Genomic DNA, 14,872 nt, shown 5'->3' with positions numbered 1-14,872 from the left:
TCATAGCTTTGGACTCATCACTGTGGCTGAGGATGAGATGCTATAATAGTCCAAGTGTAAATGTCCCACAGGGAGGGAGTTAGAGCATAAGTACAGAGTCTTTGGGAGAACTGCTCAGGGGCAGAAAGAAACCCCAAGCTGTGTCTACTGTGACTTAAGAATGAAGTTGTATTTATAGAATTTCAGGCATTTTCCGACTCATAAAACAGGTGTTTTGGTTGCTTTGCATATGTGATGGGAGAGGGGGTTGGGGGAGTGGGGAAGACAGATTATCTACTGCTGGCTGATCCAGCACCTAAACTGTACCATGGAAAGATCTATCGCCTTTGCAGGCTGTATTAGTCAACTCCACCTGCCATAACAAAATACCATAGACTGGGTGGCTGTAACAATAGACATTTATTTTCTCATAGTTCTGGAGGCTGGAAGTCTGACATAGGGTGTCAACATGGTTGGATTCTGGTGAGAACTCTCTTATGGCCTGCAGATGGTCATCTTCTTGCTATGTCTTCACGTGGTAGAAAGAGCTTGCTTGCTCTCTGGTATCTCTTCGAATAAGAACACTTATCCTATCTGATCAGGGTCCCCTCCTGAGAAGCTCATTTAATCTTAATTAGTAAATATTTACATGAATGTGAAAATAAAGGCTAATATGCCTTTAAGCAAGTACCTAGATGCTGATCTTCTTTTAGTTTCAGCTAAAAAAACTAAAAATAAAATCTGTAAGAAATAGCAACTTTTAAAATTTGGATACTTTAAAGTCATCTTAATTAAGTCATGCTTAAAATCATCTCCACAACTTTTCTCATATTGTAAAATAGTGTTTGCCCTCCCAAAGCATTGGTTTGCATTTAACTGCAGTAAAGTATTTTTCATTCATACCCCAGTGATTTGGAACTTGGGATAACTGACAGAAATTTGTGTACCTTCCTTAATCCTTTCTTCTGTACACAAATCAATAGCAAAAAATAATTTTGCAGGAAATAGGAACTGCAAAAAGTGATTTAATAGAAAATAGGAGCTTCAGATCACAAACTATTTTCAAGATCCTTCGAGCATCTCCAGAATGCTTTTCTGAAAAAATAATCAAACCATTGTCCTCCAAAAAAAGTATGCTGGATATACATATGAAATGCTAGACCTTGAGAATACTAAGATGTGGTCCATGATCTCAAAACTAGTCAAGAGACACATTATGCATATGTAAGTGATAAATTCTTTAAATGTATCAATGGGAATTTAACTGTAGTTGAAACAGTCTGGAAAGAATTCCTAGAGAAGGTTGAAATTGAGTCAGGATTTTACAGGACCTAGATAAATTGGCAAAGGAGGGAAAGGTGATTGAAATTGTTCTCATCTGTTCCATAAAACAGATCTCTAAAGCATTACTGGGCAACATGTTATTAGTCCAGCATTAATTGCTAAATGTTCTTGAGAACAATAAAAGTCTATAATTTAATTCTAGATTGAAATAGTCTATAATTCAGTTGTTTCACTAATTCAGACTATCCTTCAAGTAGTCTTACCATGTATAGTTATTTATTTATTTTTATTGAAAACACAAATATTAAAGAAAAAATTTAAATAAATTAAAAACCATTCCGTATCCCCCCACACTGATCAATGATTTTTTTGTATATTACCTTCCACATGCACAAAGATTTTACAAAGTCACAATCGTAGTGTGCATACTATTTTGTATTGTGCTTATTTACTTACCATATCACAGACACATCCATGTTTGTACATATTCTTCCAAATAATTATTTTAATGGCAGTATAATACCTCACTATTTTCATTAGCCCACTTTCTTCACTGACATATAGATTTTTTCCAATTTTTTGCTATTATAAATAATGTAGATACAAACATCTTCATGCATTTACCTTTTTTTTGTATCATACTTTAGGTTAAAAATGTAGGAGTAGAATTTATGGGGCAAAGGATAGGGCCATTTTTAGAGCTCTTGCTATGTAGTACACCTACATACAGCATTCCCAAAAGGTTGTATTTACTTAAAATGCCATCTGAAATGAATGCATTAAACAATCTCTTTCTAAAATTTTTTTTTAAAGATCAGAAGTGTTAGTAGTTTTAAACTGCAGTATTTAAAGTTAAAAATAATTATTGGCTCCTTTTTAAAAAAGTGTAGAATAGATGGTTTCACAGATAACTAAAAGTTTAGATGAGTCAACTTAAGCAATGCTTCCCAACTTTTCTCAAGTCATGGCACACATGGAAAGTAGTATGTAGGCATACTGGGGAAAATGGACAAAGGTGTTTCTGGCCTAGAGGCTCCAGCCACCCAGGCTACCTTTGCCGAATTGGGGATCTGTATCTAGGCATATCTATGACCTGCAGTGCCAGTGTGCATGGGTCAGGGATGTCTAATCATGGAGAAGTGGCGTGACTCAAGTCACAAAATCTAGTTAGTGGCAGAACTGGGAAATGAAGGCAAATTTCTTGTCAAAGTATTTTCTACTATATCACAACTGTTGTACATGCTTTTTGGTTCTAAAATTCAATTTTATAGGCAGACATTTATCTATACTTAATACAGAGGATTTTCTAACATGCTTAAAGACATCTAAACAAGCAATTTACATCAAAGGTGAAAACTAAAAATAGCATCAACAAATGTTTGACTATTTTCTATACAATTTTTCAGACTTCCCATCCTTTTAAATTTAGTTTGTAAACTCTTTGAACAGTAACAATCTGCATAGTATTTTGCATACCTCTGGTAGTCAGTAAATAAAGAATAGCAATAAATTATATACACTACAAAGAAAAAAAAACTATATTTAAGTCCACATTCCAAATAATTCTAAAGGTGAAAAAAATGTTGTGTTGATGTTGTAGAGGTAGAGATGATTCCCTCTTTAAATTTCAAATTCCTACTAGCTAAATGGAACCTTAGTATACACTACTACATTACAGACTTGTAAAAGACATTTCATTCCACAGAATGATTTTGACCTATACCCAGTGTTGATGCTACCAGGAGGAAAAAATTTACTACAAAGGCATTTGACCTTTTACCAAGTGTCAAATATTCCATATTACTTTTGAAAAGCAGGGTTTAGAACAGTTAACCCCACTGATTCAACTGTATGTATACATAAGACTTTTCTTGACCATAAATCACTGGACTCGGGAGTAGAACAGGGTTAGGAATTAAAATTTACCCATCTCCTGTGATGTGCCAGACAATAACAAGTAAGGGACTCCACACCCTGTGCTTTTTTTTAAACTACACCCCAAAATAGTGATTACTTGGTCATTTCTCAGATTCAATCAGACATTATACACACAAACACATCCATGCGACCGCATCGCACTTGGAAGATTACCTACTATTTCCCACTTATTAAGGTCTGGGTCATATTTCTCAATGCTCTGAAGATACGTTCCCTTTGAGTAGGAGTACCCTCCAGTGACATAAATACATCCATTCATGATGACAGCACCGCACTCCATCCTCCTTTCCATCATGGGAGCTATTTCTCTCCATTCATTTTGTTCAGGGTCATAGCATTCTGTGATTGTAGTTTGTCCACCGACTAGATAGAGCTTATTTTCAAATGGAACTGAGCACAATCCATATTCTTTTAAAAAGGAAAAAGAAAAGAACAAATTTTTATTAGGATAACCAAAGAGTTACCATAGTGTAGTGATGTAATAAACCTTTACAATTTAGCACACAAAAATACAGAGGTGACATTTTAATTCTGGCACACTAGTGCAACACTGAGGCTTAAAATCTACCTCCTATCATCTGATTCAGATTACCTGTTCCCTCCACACTGCCATTATCCTTCAGTTCATCCTTAAGCTGGCTCTGCAGGATGCCAGGGAGGAATTCTTCCCTTGGACCACCACCCTTTTATGTGATACCTATCTGTAAAAGATGGCAGCAGCACAGTCCTTACAAGAAGACACACTATGTAAGTGGTGTACGTTCCTCCAGGTCCTGGCCGCTATCCCCGTAACAAGTAGCATGCAATCGATAGTGTCTGCTCTCACAGGTGCCATCCAGAAGGGCACCTTCTTGCTTGCTTCTCTCAAACTGCTGGTCTAGTTAGGAACACAAAAAGCTAGAGAAACACACACCCAGGTTAGTGGGGGCACTACAGTCTTTCACCCTCAGCGGTGTGAAAGGTGCCCCCAGGCAGAGGGCTGCTGTGTGGGATCTGGGTCCTGGGCTGGGAGTCTGCCTCTAGGGGGTCCCCGTCCAATACGCTGTTCTAGTGTTTCCCATTTTATTTATCTCCTCCTCCACACCCAAACCTGCTGGCTCTGTACAGCACCAGGATCTTTCACAACTCCACTTCCTCTCCCTTCTTCCCAAGGCTGTGACAAGGGGGAAGCTGGTGCGGCACCCAGGGTGCAAAATGTAGGGAGGCGTAGCTCTCTGAGTCACTCTGAGTGGCTCCTTAAATTCTGTGCCTCAAGCATCTCACTTGCCTCATCCTGGTCCCAGCCTGTTTCTTCCATGCCCCCACTTTTAACATCACTCCTAGCCTGTTAGTTATTCTCTGGGAATATCAGCCATAAAATTACATTTACTTACTTTTAGCTGCAGCCCTGAAGGAGGAGGAGGATTTGTCAGTGGCACTTATATTACAGAAAATAAATAAAGATTTACCTTGCCATCACTGAACTGTCCCTTCTGCCTGGAAGTCTCTTTTTTCCCTAGTTCTTTGTACAGTTGCATCCTTCTTGTCACTCAGGTTTATCTTACTGTCCCCTTCCTCAAAGGGCCTTCCCTGACTATCCAGTCAGGCATCTCTGCCACATCACCCTATTTTAACTCTCTCTGTCGCACTTCTAATTATCTGGTATGTTTCTTGTTGATTGTTTGTCTCCCCCTCCCAGCAGCCAGGAACTGTGTCCTGCCCACTACTCCGTTCCCATTTGGAGGATTGCAAGTGTCTGCCACCTTGTAGGGACTCAATAAATGTTTGTTGGATCAATGAATAAACTGTACTTTGTACTCTCTTGTGCGCCAATGTGTGCCTAGACTATCGTGTAGAAGAAAAGGTTATAAGTAAGCCCCTCTTCAGAAAGAATATGCTCAGAAATGTGATTTCTTCTTTAAGAATGGAGGATAACTTCTTACAAGTACAGTTCTTGCTACCTAGGTTTTGAAAGCTAAGGAAAGTCACAGAAGATGGACATTTTTGCTTTGACTCCACATACTGTTCTCAAGTTTCTGACAGTCAAGAAAATAAGAATTCTCTTAGCTCTTAAAAACTCATTTGTTACTTTCTATTTATAATAATGTACAATTTTCATAGGATTTAGTTGTTTCAAGTACTTGTAAAAATTGTTTATATAAATTCTATGAATCATTCCCATCAATGGTTATTGTGAAAATTAATGATGGTTCAAAAATTTTATCAGTTGGTATAAGTGATGCAACAATGAGCTTACTAGGCTTTTCTTAAGTTATTCAAAGTTTACAAGAAATCCTCAATTTGTGATTCCTTTTTTTTTGCAGCTGGCTGGTACGGGGATATGAATCCTTGACCTTAGGGTGATAACACTATGCTCTAACCAACTGAGCAAACCAGCCAGTCTCTCAATTTGCGATTCTTATGTTAAAACAGGTATTTCACTCTTCATATGGCAGTAAAAATATTTACAATAAAGTGATTCCTGATATTTTTTCCTCCGTTACCTAAATAAACACAATGTTCTCTTATTGTTGATGAGAACTTTTCCCTTCAGAGCTATAACTGCTTTTTTTCTTGTCAGTTAACTCCTCTAAGCTACTGAGGCTGCAGGACTGTGTCTTCCTTAATTGTGCTCCTAGCACTGTGTACACAGCACATAGGAAGCACACAGTAGATATCTATCAGACAAACGAAGAAATGAAGAAAATTCCAGATCAAGCATGGGAATAACACCATCTGTCACAGCTTAAAGAGTTTACACACAAATATTAAACATAAATACATGGCAGTCTGTATTCATTGTTACAAGAGTGATATGAACAAAGCAACTGAGGGATTCAGAGACAACCACAACATCCATTTGAATTGATTTAATCTTTTTTCCTAAGATTTTCCTCATTGAAAGGACCTGTAAAGTTTATGTAGTCTAACTTCCTTATTTTACTGGACAGTAAGGCCCAAGTACACAAGCCACTTGCCCAAGGTTAGGCAAGTAAACACAGTTTCAACAGCACTTGTTTGTATAGAATTTACCAAAGATTGTCCTGGATTCCCATTTATGTGTATTTGCTATTAGATTCTGAGCTCCTGTGGCAATCCTGAGACTTGCACTTAACCATTTCTGTGTCTTACATAATAACTAGAATACTACCTTTCCCATTGTAGGGTCTCAATAAACATTGAATTTAATGAAATTATAGTCCCATGTTTTTCAATTAAACAAAGCTATCCCATTAAAGAGATTAAGATAAAAGAGAGCATATCACCTTTTAAAAATAACAGTAGTCATTTTTTCTAGTTCTAAGCTATATCTACGTAAAGTAGTGTCAAGGCTGACATTTTACATTGCTTTGGAGGTGCTGCTAAAGTGCATGAGAATCACGCCTTGCTGTAATTCAGTGGATGCAGATGCAAAGGCCTTCAAGAGCTTAAGAAGATAATAGACTAGCTGAGTGAAAGAGGCCAGGAGTAAGAAATACAACCGCACAATAAAAAATTTTTTTTAATTTAAAAAAATTCAAAAAAAGAAAAACAACAGCACAGGCCACCTATGTCTGATGTGATGAGAAAGCCTCATCTAATGGGAACAGCTACTACTCAGCTCCAGTGACTGCTGCCAGGACAGAATACGGTCCAAGGCTGCCAGATCCTCAAATTTTTCTGAAGGCCAGAAATCATGATTTTTATTTGAAATCTCCTGAATCTTAAATATTGGTAAGAAGCCAGTTCATAAATAATTTAAGCACTGTGAAAGCCAAACAGAACATATCATGCAAGGTGCTAATTTGATATCTGTTTTTTACATTTTGTCAGGAAAAAGTTCAATGTAAATCAAAACTTTACAAGTGGAATTATATATTCACATTCATTTATACTGTAATTTAATATTTATTTTGGATGAGTTTTCAATTTGCCATGGCTTTTAATGCTTTGGCTTAAGTCACACTGCCTTTTAGACACTTTTTCAAGTAGTTAAGCTAGATGCACCTTAAGTGTGTTATAGGACACTTATTTTTAAGGGAACCACTTTATGAAATATATATTAAACATATAAATGTAAGTAACTGACTTCTAATTTGTTAATCTGACCTTTCATGTACTGGATTTTCTTTGTGAAGATAAGTCTATCCACAAAATAGGCAGAGAAATATTTAACTCATGGTTAACATGAGGTTCAAATGACATACTTGCAAAATTGTTAATAGCATGGGCTATAAGCCAGACTGCCTGGGTTTGCACCTCACCTCTAACAAGCACTAGCTGGCTGACCCTGGCCAATTTATTTAATTTTGCTGTACCTCAGTGGTCTGTAAAATAAGATAACTCTACCTAGACCGCAGGATTATCGTGAAGTTTATTTATTTTGTTTGGTGGGTGGCCAGTACAGGGATCAGAAACCTTGTCCTTTGTATTATAATACCATGCCCTAACCAAGTGAGCTAACCAGCCAGCCAAAGATTAACATGTGTAAAATTATTAGTACAGTTAGTGCCTGGCATATATTTACTGAATAAACACTAGTGATTACTCAATATGAACTGTTACTATTACTTTCCAGTATAACTTCATTGGTTACAACTGAAAGTGGTAAGAATCTGGGATGACACATTTAGACAACTAGGAGACAGAAGGCTATCCACTTCATGATGTCTTCAGAGCCAAGGCAGCCTGCGACATACAGAGATGCAGCACCAGATTCAGGTATGCTCCACCTGAACCGTGAGATGAGACAGATGATGTGTCGGGTAGAAGAAGCTGCACTGGTCAAAAGGAGAGTCTGCTCCCTTAAGGAAAGGCAGATTGCTTAGTGGTTACAGCACAGGTTATGAAATCAGACTGCCAGAATTTGAACCCTGATGCACCACTTACAAATTGTGTGACCTTGGGAAAGTTACCTGTCCTTTCTAAGTCTCCATTACCAAGTATGTAAAACAGTGATAAACAACAATGACTCAGAGCTGTAGTCAGAATTTAAGGTAATATTACATGTAAAGTGCTTAGCCAATGCCTGACCTATGGTAAGTGCTCATGAAGGTTGGCTATTCTTGTTACTAAGATGTCTCAAGCTTATGAATTTCAATTACCCTCTCCAGTGACCCACATGCAAACCTGATGCTCTATGGAAAACGATTAGAAGTAATATGGTGATATGATACAAATCTTTCCTAATTAAAAAAACTTAAACATATGGCATAAGTGTAACAGGCTAAAACTTACACTTCTGTCTGAGTACTTCACACAAAGACAAGTCAAAGAACAAAAGACATCACAGAAGGCAGGCCATTCCTTATGACAACACATCCCCTTTATGACTCTTAAGGGAAGGTCAACATGGGATTCTGCACATCACAGGAGTGCTTAATAGCAACTGAAACCCAGAAAGAACATGCTTCTGAAAAAGGAAACAATCTCCTGCTGAACTTCAATCACCAGGCAAGCTCCCTGACTATTTGACAGACAGACTAATGCTTTTTAACAGTCTGTAAAAACTGTGTCATATAATGCATGTGGTAAATGAAAGAAAGCACACAACAAAGGAAAAGGAAACACAAGAAAGAACCTAAGTGAAAAAAATTTTAAAAGAAACTACCACTTTTAATCACAGGCTTAAAAGGTGAAGACATAAGGGAAAATATTTGCAGACATGGTCTAACTGGAGTCTAATCATGATTACCATCAGATGGATAGGACTATTTTGAGCCTTTTCTTGATACCTATGTATAGTCTACTATAAAATAAGTACTTTCTATTTCGAACCCATTTTTAGCCATCCCTTATGCTGATAAACTGCATCATGACATATACTATTTGAGACAGTATTTTGTTACCTGGATGTGGACTGGAGGTGATGAGGCTCCATTCATTGATATCTGAATTGTAGCTTTGGACCTTGTCATAAGTGCAGCTTCCTCTGTAGCCGCAGTGGCCACCAATGACGTAGATAACTTCATGTAAGACACAGGCAGTAGCATTTCCCACACCTGTGTATTAATTAAAAATCACATCTTTAGATTGATCTTTCATTCTTTTTTTGCAATGAATACTGTGCTAAGTTTATTATTGTTTTTGTTATCATTGAAAACAGATGCAAGACATTGTGCTAAGTGCCATGAGGGACAAAAGGAAAAAAAAAAAAGGCTCCGTGTGCTCTTTTAAGCGAGGATGAGACATGCACTAAAATAATTACAACAGAAGGTATAGAATGAAAGAAGTACCATAAAAAAGGGACAAATGAACTACCATGAATGGTCAGAGCAGAAGAGATTGCTTTTAACCAACAAAATTGCAGCAGGAAGTAACAGAATTTGATGTGGGCCTTGATAAGTAAGACTTTGGCAGGTAGAGGTGAGAGGAGGCCATTCTAAGCAGAAGGACAGGTCAGTGCAGAGGCTTATCAGACAATGTCAATTAGCCCAGTTTGACCAGGGCAGGTGGCACATCAGGGGTTGTTGCATGGGAATTAAAGCCAGCATGATAAGTTGAAGCCACAGGACAAAGGATCCTGAAGCCCAACTAAGAATCTGGATTTAATTCCACAGGATTTTTAAGGTTTCTAAACAGAGGAGGGGAAGGACTAAAAAGGAAGAAGGCCAGGAGTGAGAAAGAGCTACGTACCGGCCCAGGGGAGAAATGAGGAGGGAAGGTCCCTTGGACTGAGTGTGCTCCCCCAAAAGACTTGACCTGCACTGTGACAGTGTTAAGAGAGTGGGAAATACTATTATGGTAATTGAAAGGTGGGGCCTTGAAGAGGTGATTAGATTCTGATGGCCATGCTCTAATGAACAGATTAATAATTGTGGCTATGGGCATGGTTCTGAGGGCTTTAAAAGGAGAACACATGAGAATCTCTCTCTTTGCTCCACCATCTTCTGCCTTGAGACCCCTCCATTGCTGTAAAGCCACCACCAAAGAAAACCCTCACCAGATGTGTTCCCTGGACTTTGGACTTCCCAGCCTCTGAAATTGTAAGCAATAAATTTCATTTTCTTATAAATTACCCAGTTCCAGGTATTTTGTTATAAGTAACAGAAATTTGCTCCACCATCTTCTGCCTTGAGACCCCTCCATTGCTGTAAAGCCACCACCAAAGAAAACCCTCACCAGATGTGTTCCCTGGACTTTGGACTTCCCAGCCTCTGAAATTGTAAGCAATAAATTTCATTTTCTTATAAATTACCCAGTTCCAGGTATTTTGTTATAAGTAACAGAAATAAAGAAAACCCTCACCAGATGTGTTCCCTGGACTTTGGACTTCCCAGCCTCTGAAATTGTAAGCAATAAATTTCATTTTCTTATAAATTACCCAGTTCCAGGTATTTTGTTATAAGTAACAGAAATGGACTAGGCCTTGAGAAATGCCTGAGTCACAGACAAACGAGAATGATTTTGAGGTCCTGAGCTGAGAAAACTGGGAAACACTGATGCTAAAGAAACGTGAGAAGGAGGAGAAAATGGGTTCAGTGGGAAGACGAAGAAAGGAAGAAAGATGATGGGGGCTCATTTTAGTTGAAAACGTGTGTTTAGTCTCCACCAGCTTTTACTGAGTACTGTCATGTGCTGGGCGCAGTAGAATCTCCTCATTCATTCCTACTCCAAAATGAAAGTGAGTTTATAAGCAGGGAAGTTATGATTTTTTAAAAAAAGGCAAGAGTTCCTAAATGGCCAAGTGTTTATTTCTTCTCTGTATGTCACATTCCTAAAACAAAAAAGGAAATAAATTTGAAATTTGACACTACCCTAATTAAGCCCTCATGACCAAGGAAAGTTGCTAGTTCACTCCCTCTCTAAAAAATAAAAGAAACTGAGAAAAATGTTATCCTTTCTACAGAAAAATGGGAAAGTGAAAGTTTAGTGTGAGTCCACCCATCAGAACCAGTGCTAGTCAAAACTACACATAACTGGCAAAGTGTTACCTTTGCTGGAATGACTAGATATATATAAGAATCAAAGCTCTAAGCTAAAAGTATAAAACTGGAATTTCAGACCCAGCCTGTAGGTGGAGAAGTTTGGGGTCTGAGGATCTCACATTGCATACAAGGACAAGCAAGGCAAGAACACATATGAGCGGTCTCCAAAAAGTTCACAGAAAGATCTGCATCATCTTTTAATTCTATTTTTCCACAAACTTTTGGAAATATAGCTTTCTTTCACAATGGATACACCATCGCAGTATTTTCTTTCCAGCAAGCATTGTTTCAAATATAGTTCTCAAAAATTTCAGTAAAGTAATAAACTTCCATCCTCAAAGAAATATACTCTAAACTATAAAACCATTGAGAAACTGTTATCTCATCGTTAACATTAGCAGAAATGTATACAGGTTTACAATAGCTACTAAAATATTTGAACTTCCCTCGTTTTTTTGTAGAAGAATCAGGACATTCAGAACCATCCTGGAATTCGTTAGTGATGGTCAAGTTCAGGCAAAGTCAAAAGCCAGAGCAGCGATAGCAACAGGCTTTAGGCTACCTCCTTCCTTCCTACCCACTACATTGTTGAACCTGCGGGTGTGCATGAGAGTGGTCATGATTTAAAAAGGAAGATATTCCTGCCCTATCAGAGCTGACATGTTCTTCTATAATGATGTTCGTGACAATCATGTCTAACATTTACTGAGCACTTACTCTGTGTCAGACACTGTTCTAAGTGCTTCACAAGCATAAATTCAATTTAGACCTCTCAACAATCCTAAGCTAGATAATGTCATCCCCATTGTACAGCTGGCAAAAATGGGGCACAGGGAGGGAGATTAAACAATTTGCCTAAGCTCACCAGCCAGTAAGTGGGAAGTCGGGATTTGGACCCAGGCAGTTTAGCTTCAGAGGCAGTGTGCCTGATCACAAGACCATTCTGCCTCTCAGGCTTCCTGCGAGTCAGCCAAGGATCACATCAGGTCATATTTCCAGACCAGGTCAAATTCCCACACTCTCACTAGCGTTAAAAAAGAAACAGAAGGGCTTGGGAAGAAACATTTGGGACAAAATGAAACAAACTTGGTAACAACCTACCAGTTGTTTTTGTACAACTCCCCCGCTCCGATGAATAAATGTAATGAAATAAGATTCCGGTTTAACTTTTTTCTCCAGTAGGAGGAGGGAAGGAGAGCAAGACTAATATATCACCAAATGGCAAAAAATAGTGTCTATCAGACAGATATTGAGACCCTGTACTGTGCCTGGTTCTGTGGGCCACGTAAGAGAGGGTATGGTGTCTGCTCTTCTCCTTTACCCTATGAGACAAACCAAATTACAAAAAGCAGAAGTTATTTGTTTCTAGTTCTTGAGAGAATGGACATACTTTGTTATGTCCTATAGGGACCAAACTTTCCAAGGTTTCAATGAAGGACCTCCTGAGAGATGGTTAGCATATTTTGAGAAGGAAAAAGTTGAATATTTAAAAGCAGAACTGAAAAGGGTTCAATTCCAATAGCAAGCAAAAAAAAAAAAAAAAAAAAAAAAAAAAAAATCAAACATGAACTAATAAAACTACCCAGATTTATCTCTTCATTTATTCTCTGACTTACATATAAATTCTTAAGACTTGAAGCAAGAGCTAGAGTAAGATCTAGGGTAAGGATGTAAAGTAGAAAGAATTATACTTTTCTTATATAAATGATATTTCTATTATAGCCTGAGTAGCATACCCTAATCACGTAATTCTCAGACAAGTTGGGAACTCTGCTATGCTATGTTTCTACACAGAACATTCTGTACAACATTATTTATGTAATCCACTGTAGTTCCTAGATAGCATCCCAAAGTGATAAATTCTTTTTAAAGTTACTTGCAAGAGAAGTGAAACCACTGGCCTAAACTCAGACTTCTAAAAAATACAGAATAAACATAATCCGCACTCACCTTTAATCATGTTTGCAATAGGAATCCATTTCTCTTTCAATGGATCATAGAACTCGGCCTCTTCTGCCGGAGCCCCTTTTCTGTAACCACCTAAAGCATAGACACAGCCACCCAAGGTGACCGCACAGTGGTAATACCTGGCATTGAGCATTGGCAAACCTTCTGTCCATTCATCACTTTCACTGTTATAGATCCACACTGTATCAAGAGCTTCTATGTTATCTGTCCTGTAGCCCCCAGTTACATATATATTGGGTCCTAAACATGTAACACCGTAGCTCTCCCTGGCATAATCTGGTATTTCTGCTCCCTGAATCCAAACATTTGTCAAAGGGTCCCATACATGAACTTCTGATAAAGGATGCCAGTAATAGCCTCCAATGATATACATCGTGGCTGTGGACCTCTGGGATATTTCTTTATGCATGGGATTCAAGGCATTGTATATTAGAGAGCGTATCTTGTTTTCAGTTAGTAGGCAGCTTCTTTGAAGGCCTAAAGCTGTTTTTAAATACACTGGATCTACATCTATGTTGATATAACTTAGTAGATTACATAGGCATTCAATTCGATTTTCTACATCATGAGCGGTCCACTTAATAACTGGCTCTATGATAGCTTCTTCTTTCCATACACTGAGATTCTTTCTGGACAAGATAAAGAGAAACTTTTCAAGGCTGATTTCCAGAAATTCTTCTTGCTGCCATACTTCCTTGAACCTGGAACACAGAATTCTTCGAGATTCCTTCTCTAGTTCTGGACATACATGGAACTCTGCAAAGGAGTGCATTCCAATACAATTATCAATATCCAGATGCCTTACCAAAAACTGCTCACAAGCCTTCTTTACTGAAAGGAACTGTAGCAGATCTGCTGCCTCAAGTAGACTTTGAACATTTCTTTTAGTTATCTCAATTTGGGAAGTGTATGCATAATTTACAAGGCCTTCCAGAATATCATGGTGGATGCCAGAAAGTTTTATTTTATTTTTAAATTTTTCTTTCATGTCAGCTGTGAACATTGCCTTAAAATAATTGCTGCAAGCAGCTAAAACAGCTCGGTGACAATGGAAGATTATGCCTGAAGGACACTGAAGGGTAATATCAGTAAATAATCCATCCAAGTAAAATGTTCTGAATGCATCCAGAAAATCCACTGGATGTGTTGAATCCTTGAAAAGATAAATATAATCTTCTTGTCCTTTTAGAGCCATGGCTGCAAGAAATACGAAATAATGTTTCCAGTTTTGCACATTACCCCAAATAATCAATGTTAAATATTCCAATCAATATGATTGATTAGCATCGGATATATTCCAAAACTAGACTAAGTTCAGCATTCTAAGTAACAAACGCAAAATGTGGATGTATTGTTTCATAATTTATACGATGGTCAATTTAAATCCAGGGTAGCTCTGAGCCTGAAATGAGGCCCCTGGATTTTTCAGCTGCTCTCTGAAGAGGAAATACTGATCTGCTACTCCATTCACCTAGTTTCTGCAATCTGTTCTGGGCTGGCGTCCGAAGGGAGATTACACCCTTGGCAAGCCAAGTGTCCCAGGGGTCACCCCACTCGAGGCCGGCCCTTGGCCGCCTCGGCCCCAAGTCAACCTTTTTCTCCATCTCCTTCTCCCTTTCAAATTACATCTTGATGCCAAGAAAGGGATGATCAAATACTCGTGTAAGTGGGCAAGAAGAAATCTCAGAAAAGGGAAACCTAATGCCTTTTGCTTAAGGAAGTGGAGAAAGGAAAGCGGCCCGATCCGGGCCGCAGCCCTCCAGCCGGCGCCCCCTCCCCCGCGCCCGCCGCAGGGCTTTCCGCGCGCCAGGGGCCCG

General features: G+C 38.4%; 1 protein-coding gene across 1 annotated transcript; it reads right to left on the bottom strand.

The window, feature by feature from the left end:
• Positions 1-380: 380 nt before the first annotated feature.
• LOC103606864 (kelch-like protein 23) lies at positions 381-14,251 on the bottom strand. Its single transcript, XM_008591445.1, has 3 exons — positions 13,038-14,251; positions 9,009-9,161; positions 381-3,609 (listed from the first exon to the last, which is right to left on the bottom strand). Exons 1-3 carry the CDS (start codon positions 14,248-14,250, stop codon positions 3,299-3,301), a joined length of 1,677 nt encoding a protein of 558 aa, XP_008589667.1. The 5' UTR covers position 14,251; the 3' UTR covers positions 381-3,298.
• Between the last annotated feature and the right edge of the window lie 621 nt (positions 14,252-14,872).

This window comes from Galeopterus variegatus, unplaced genomic scaffold (genome assembly GCF_000696425.1).
Source record: "Galeopterus variegatus unplaced genomic scaffold, G_variegatus-3.0.2 Scaffold12, whole genome shotgun sequence".
In the NCBI taxonomy this organism is placed as follows: domain Eukaryota; kingdom Metazoa; phylum Chordata; class Mammalia; order Dermoptera; family Cynocephalidae; genus Galeopterus; species Galeopterus variegatus.
The sequence above is the reverse complement of the archived record's forward strand: the minus strand, read 5'-3'. Positions and strand labels throughout refer to the sequence as shown.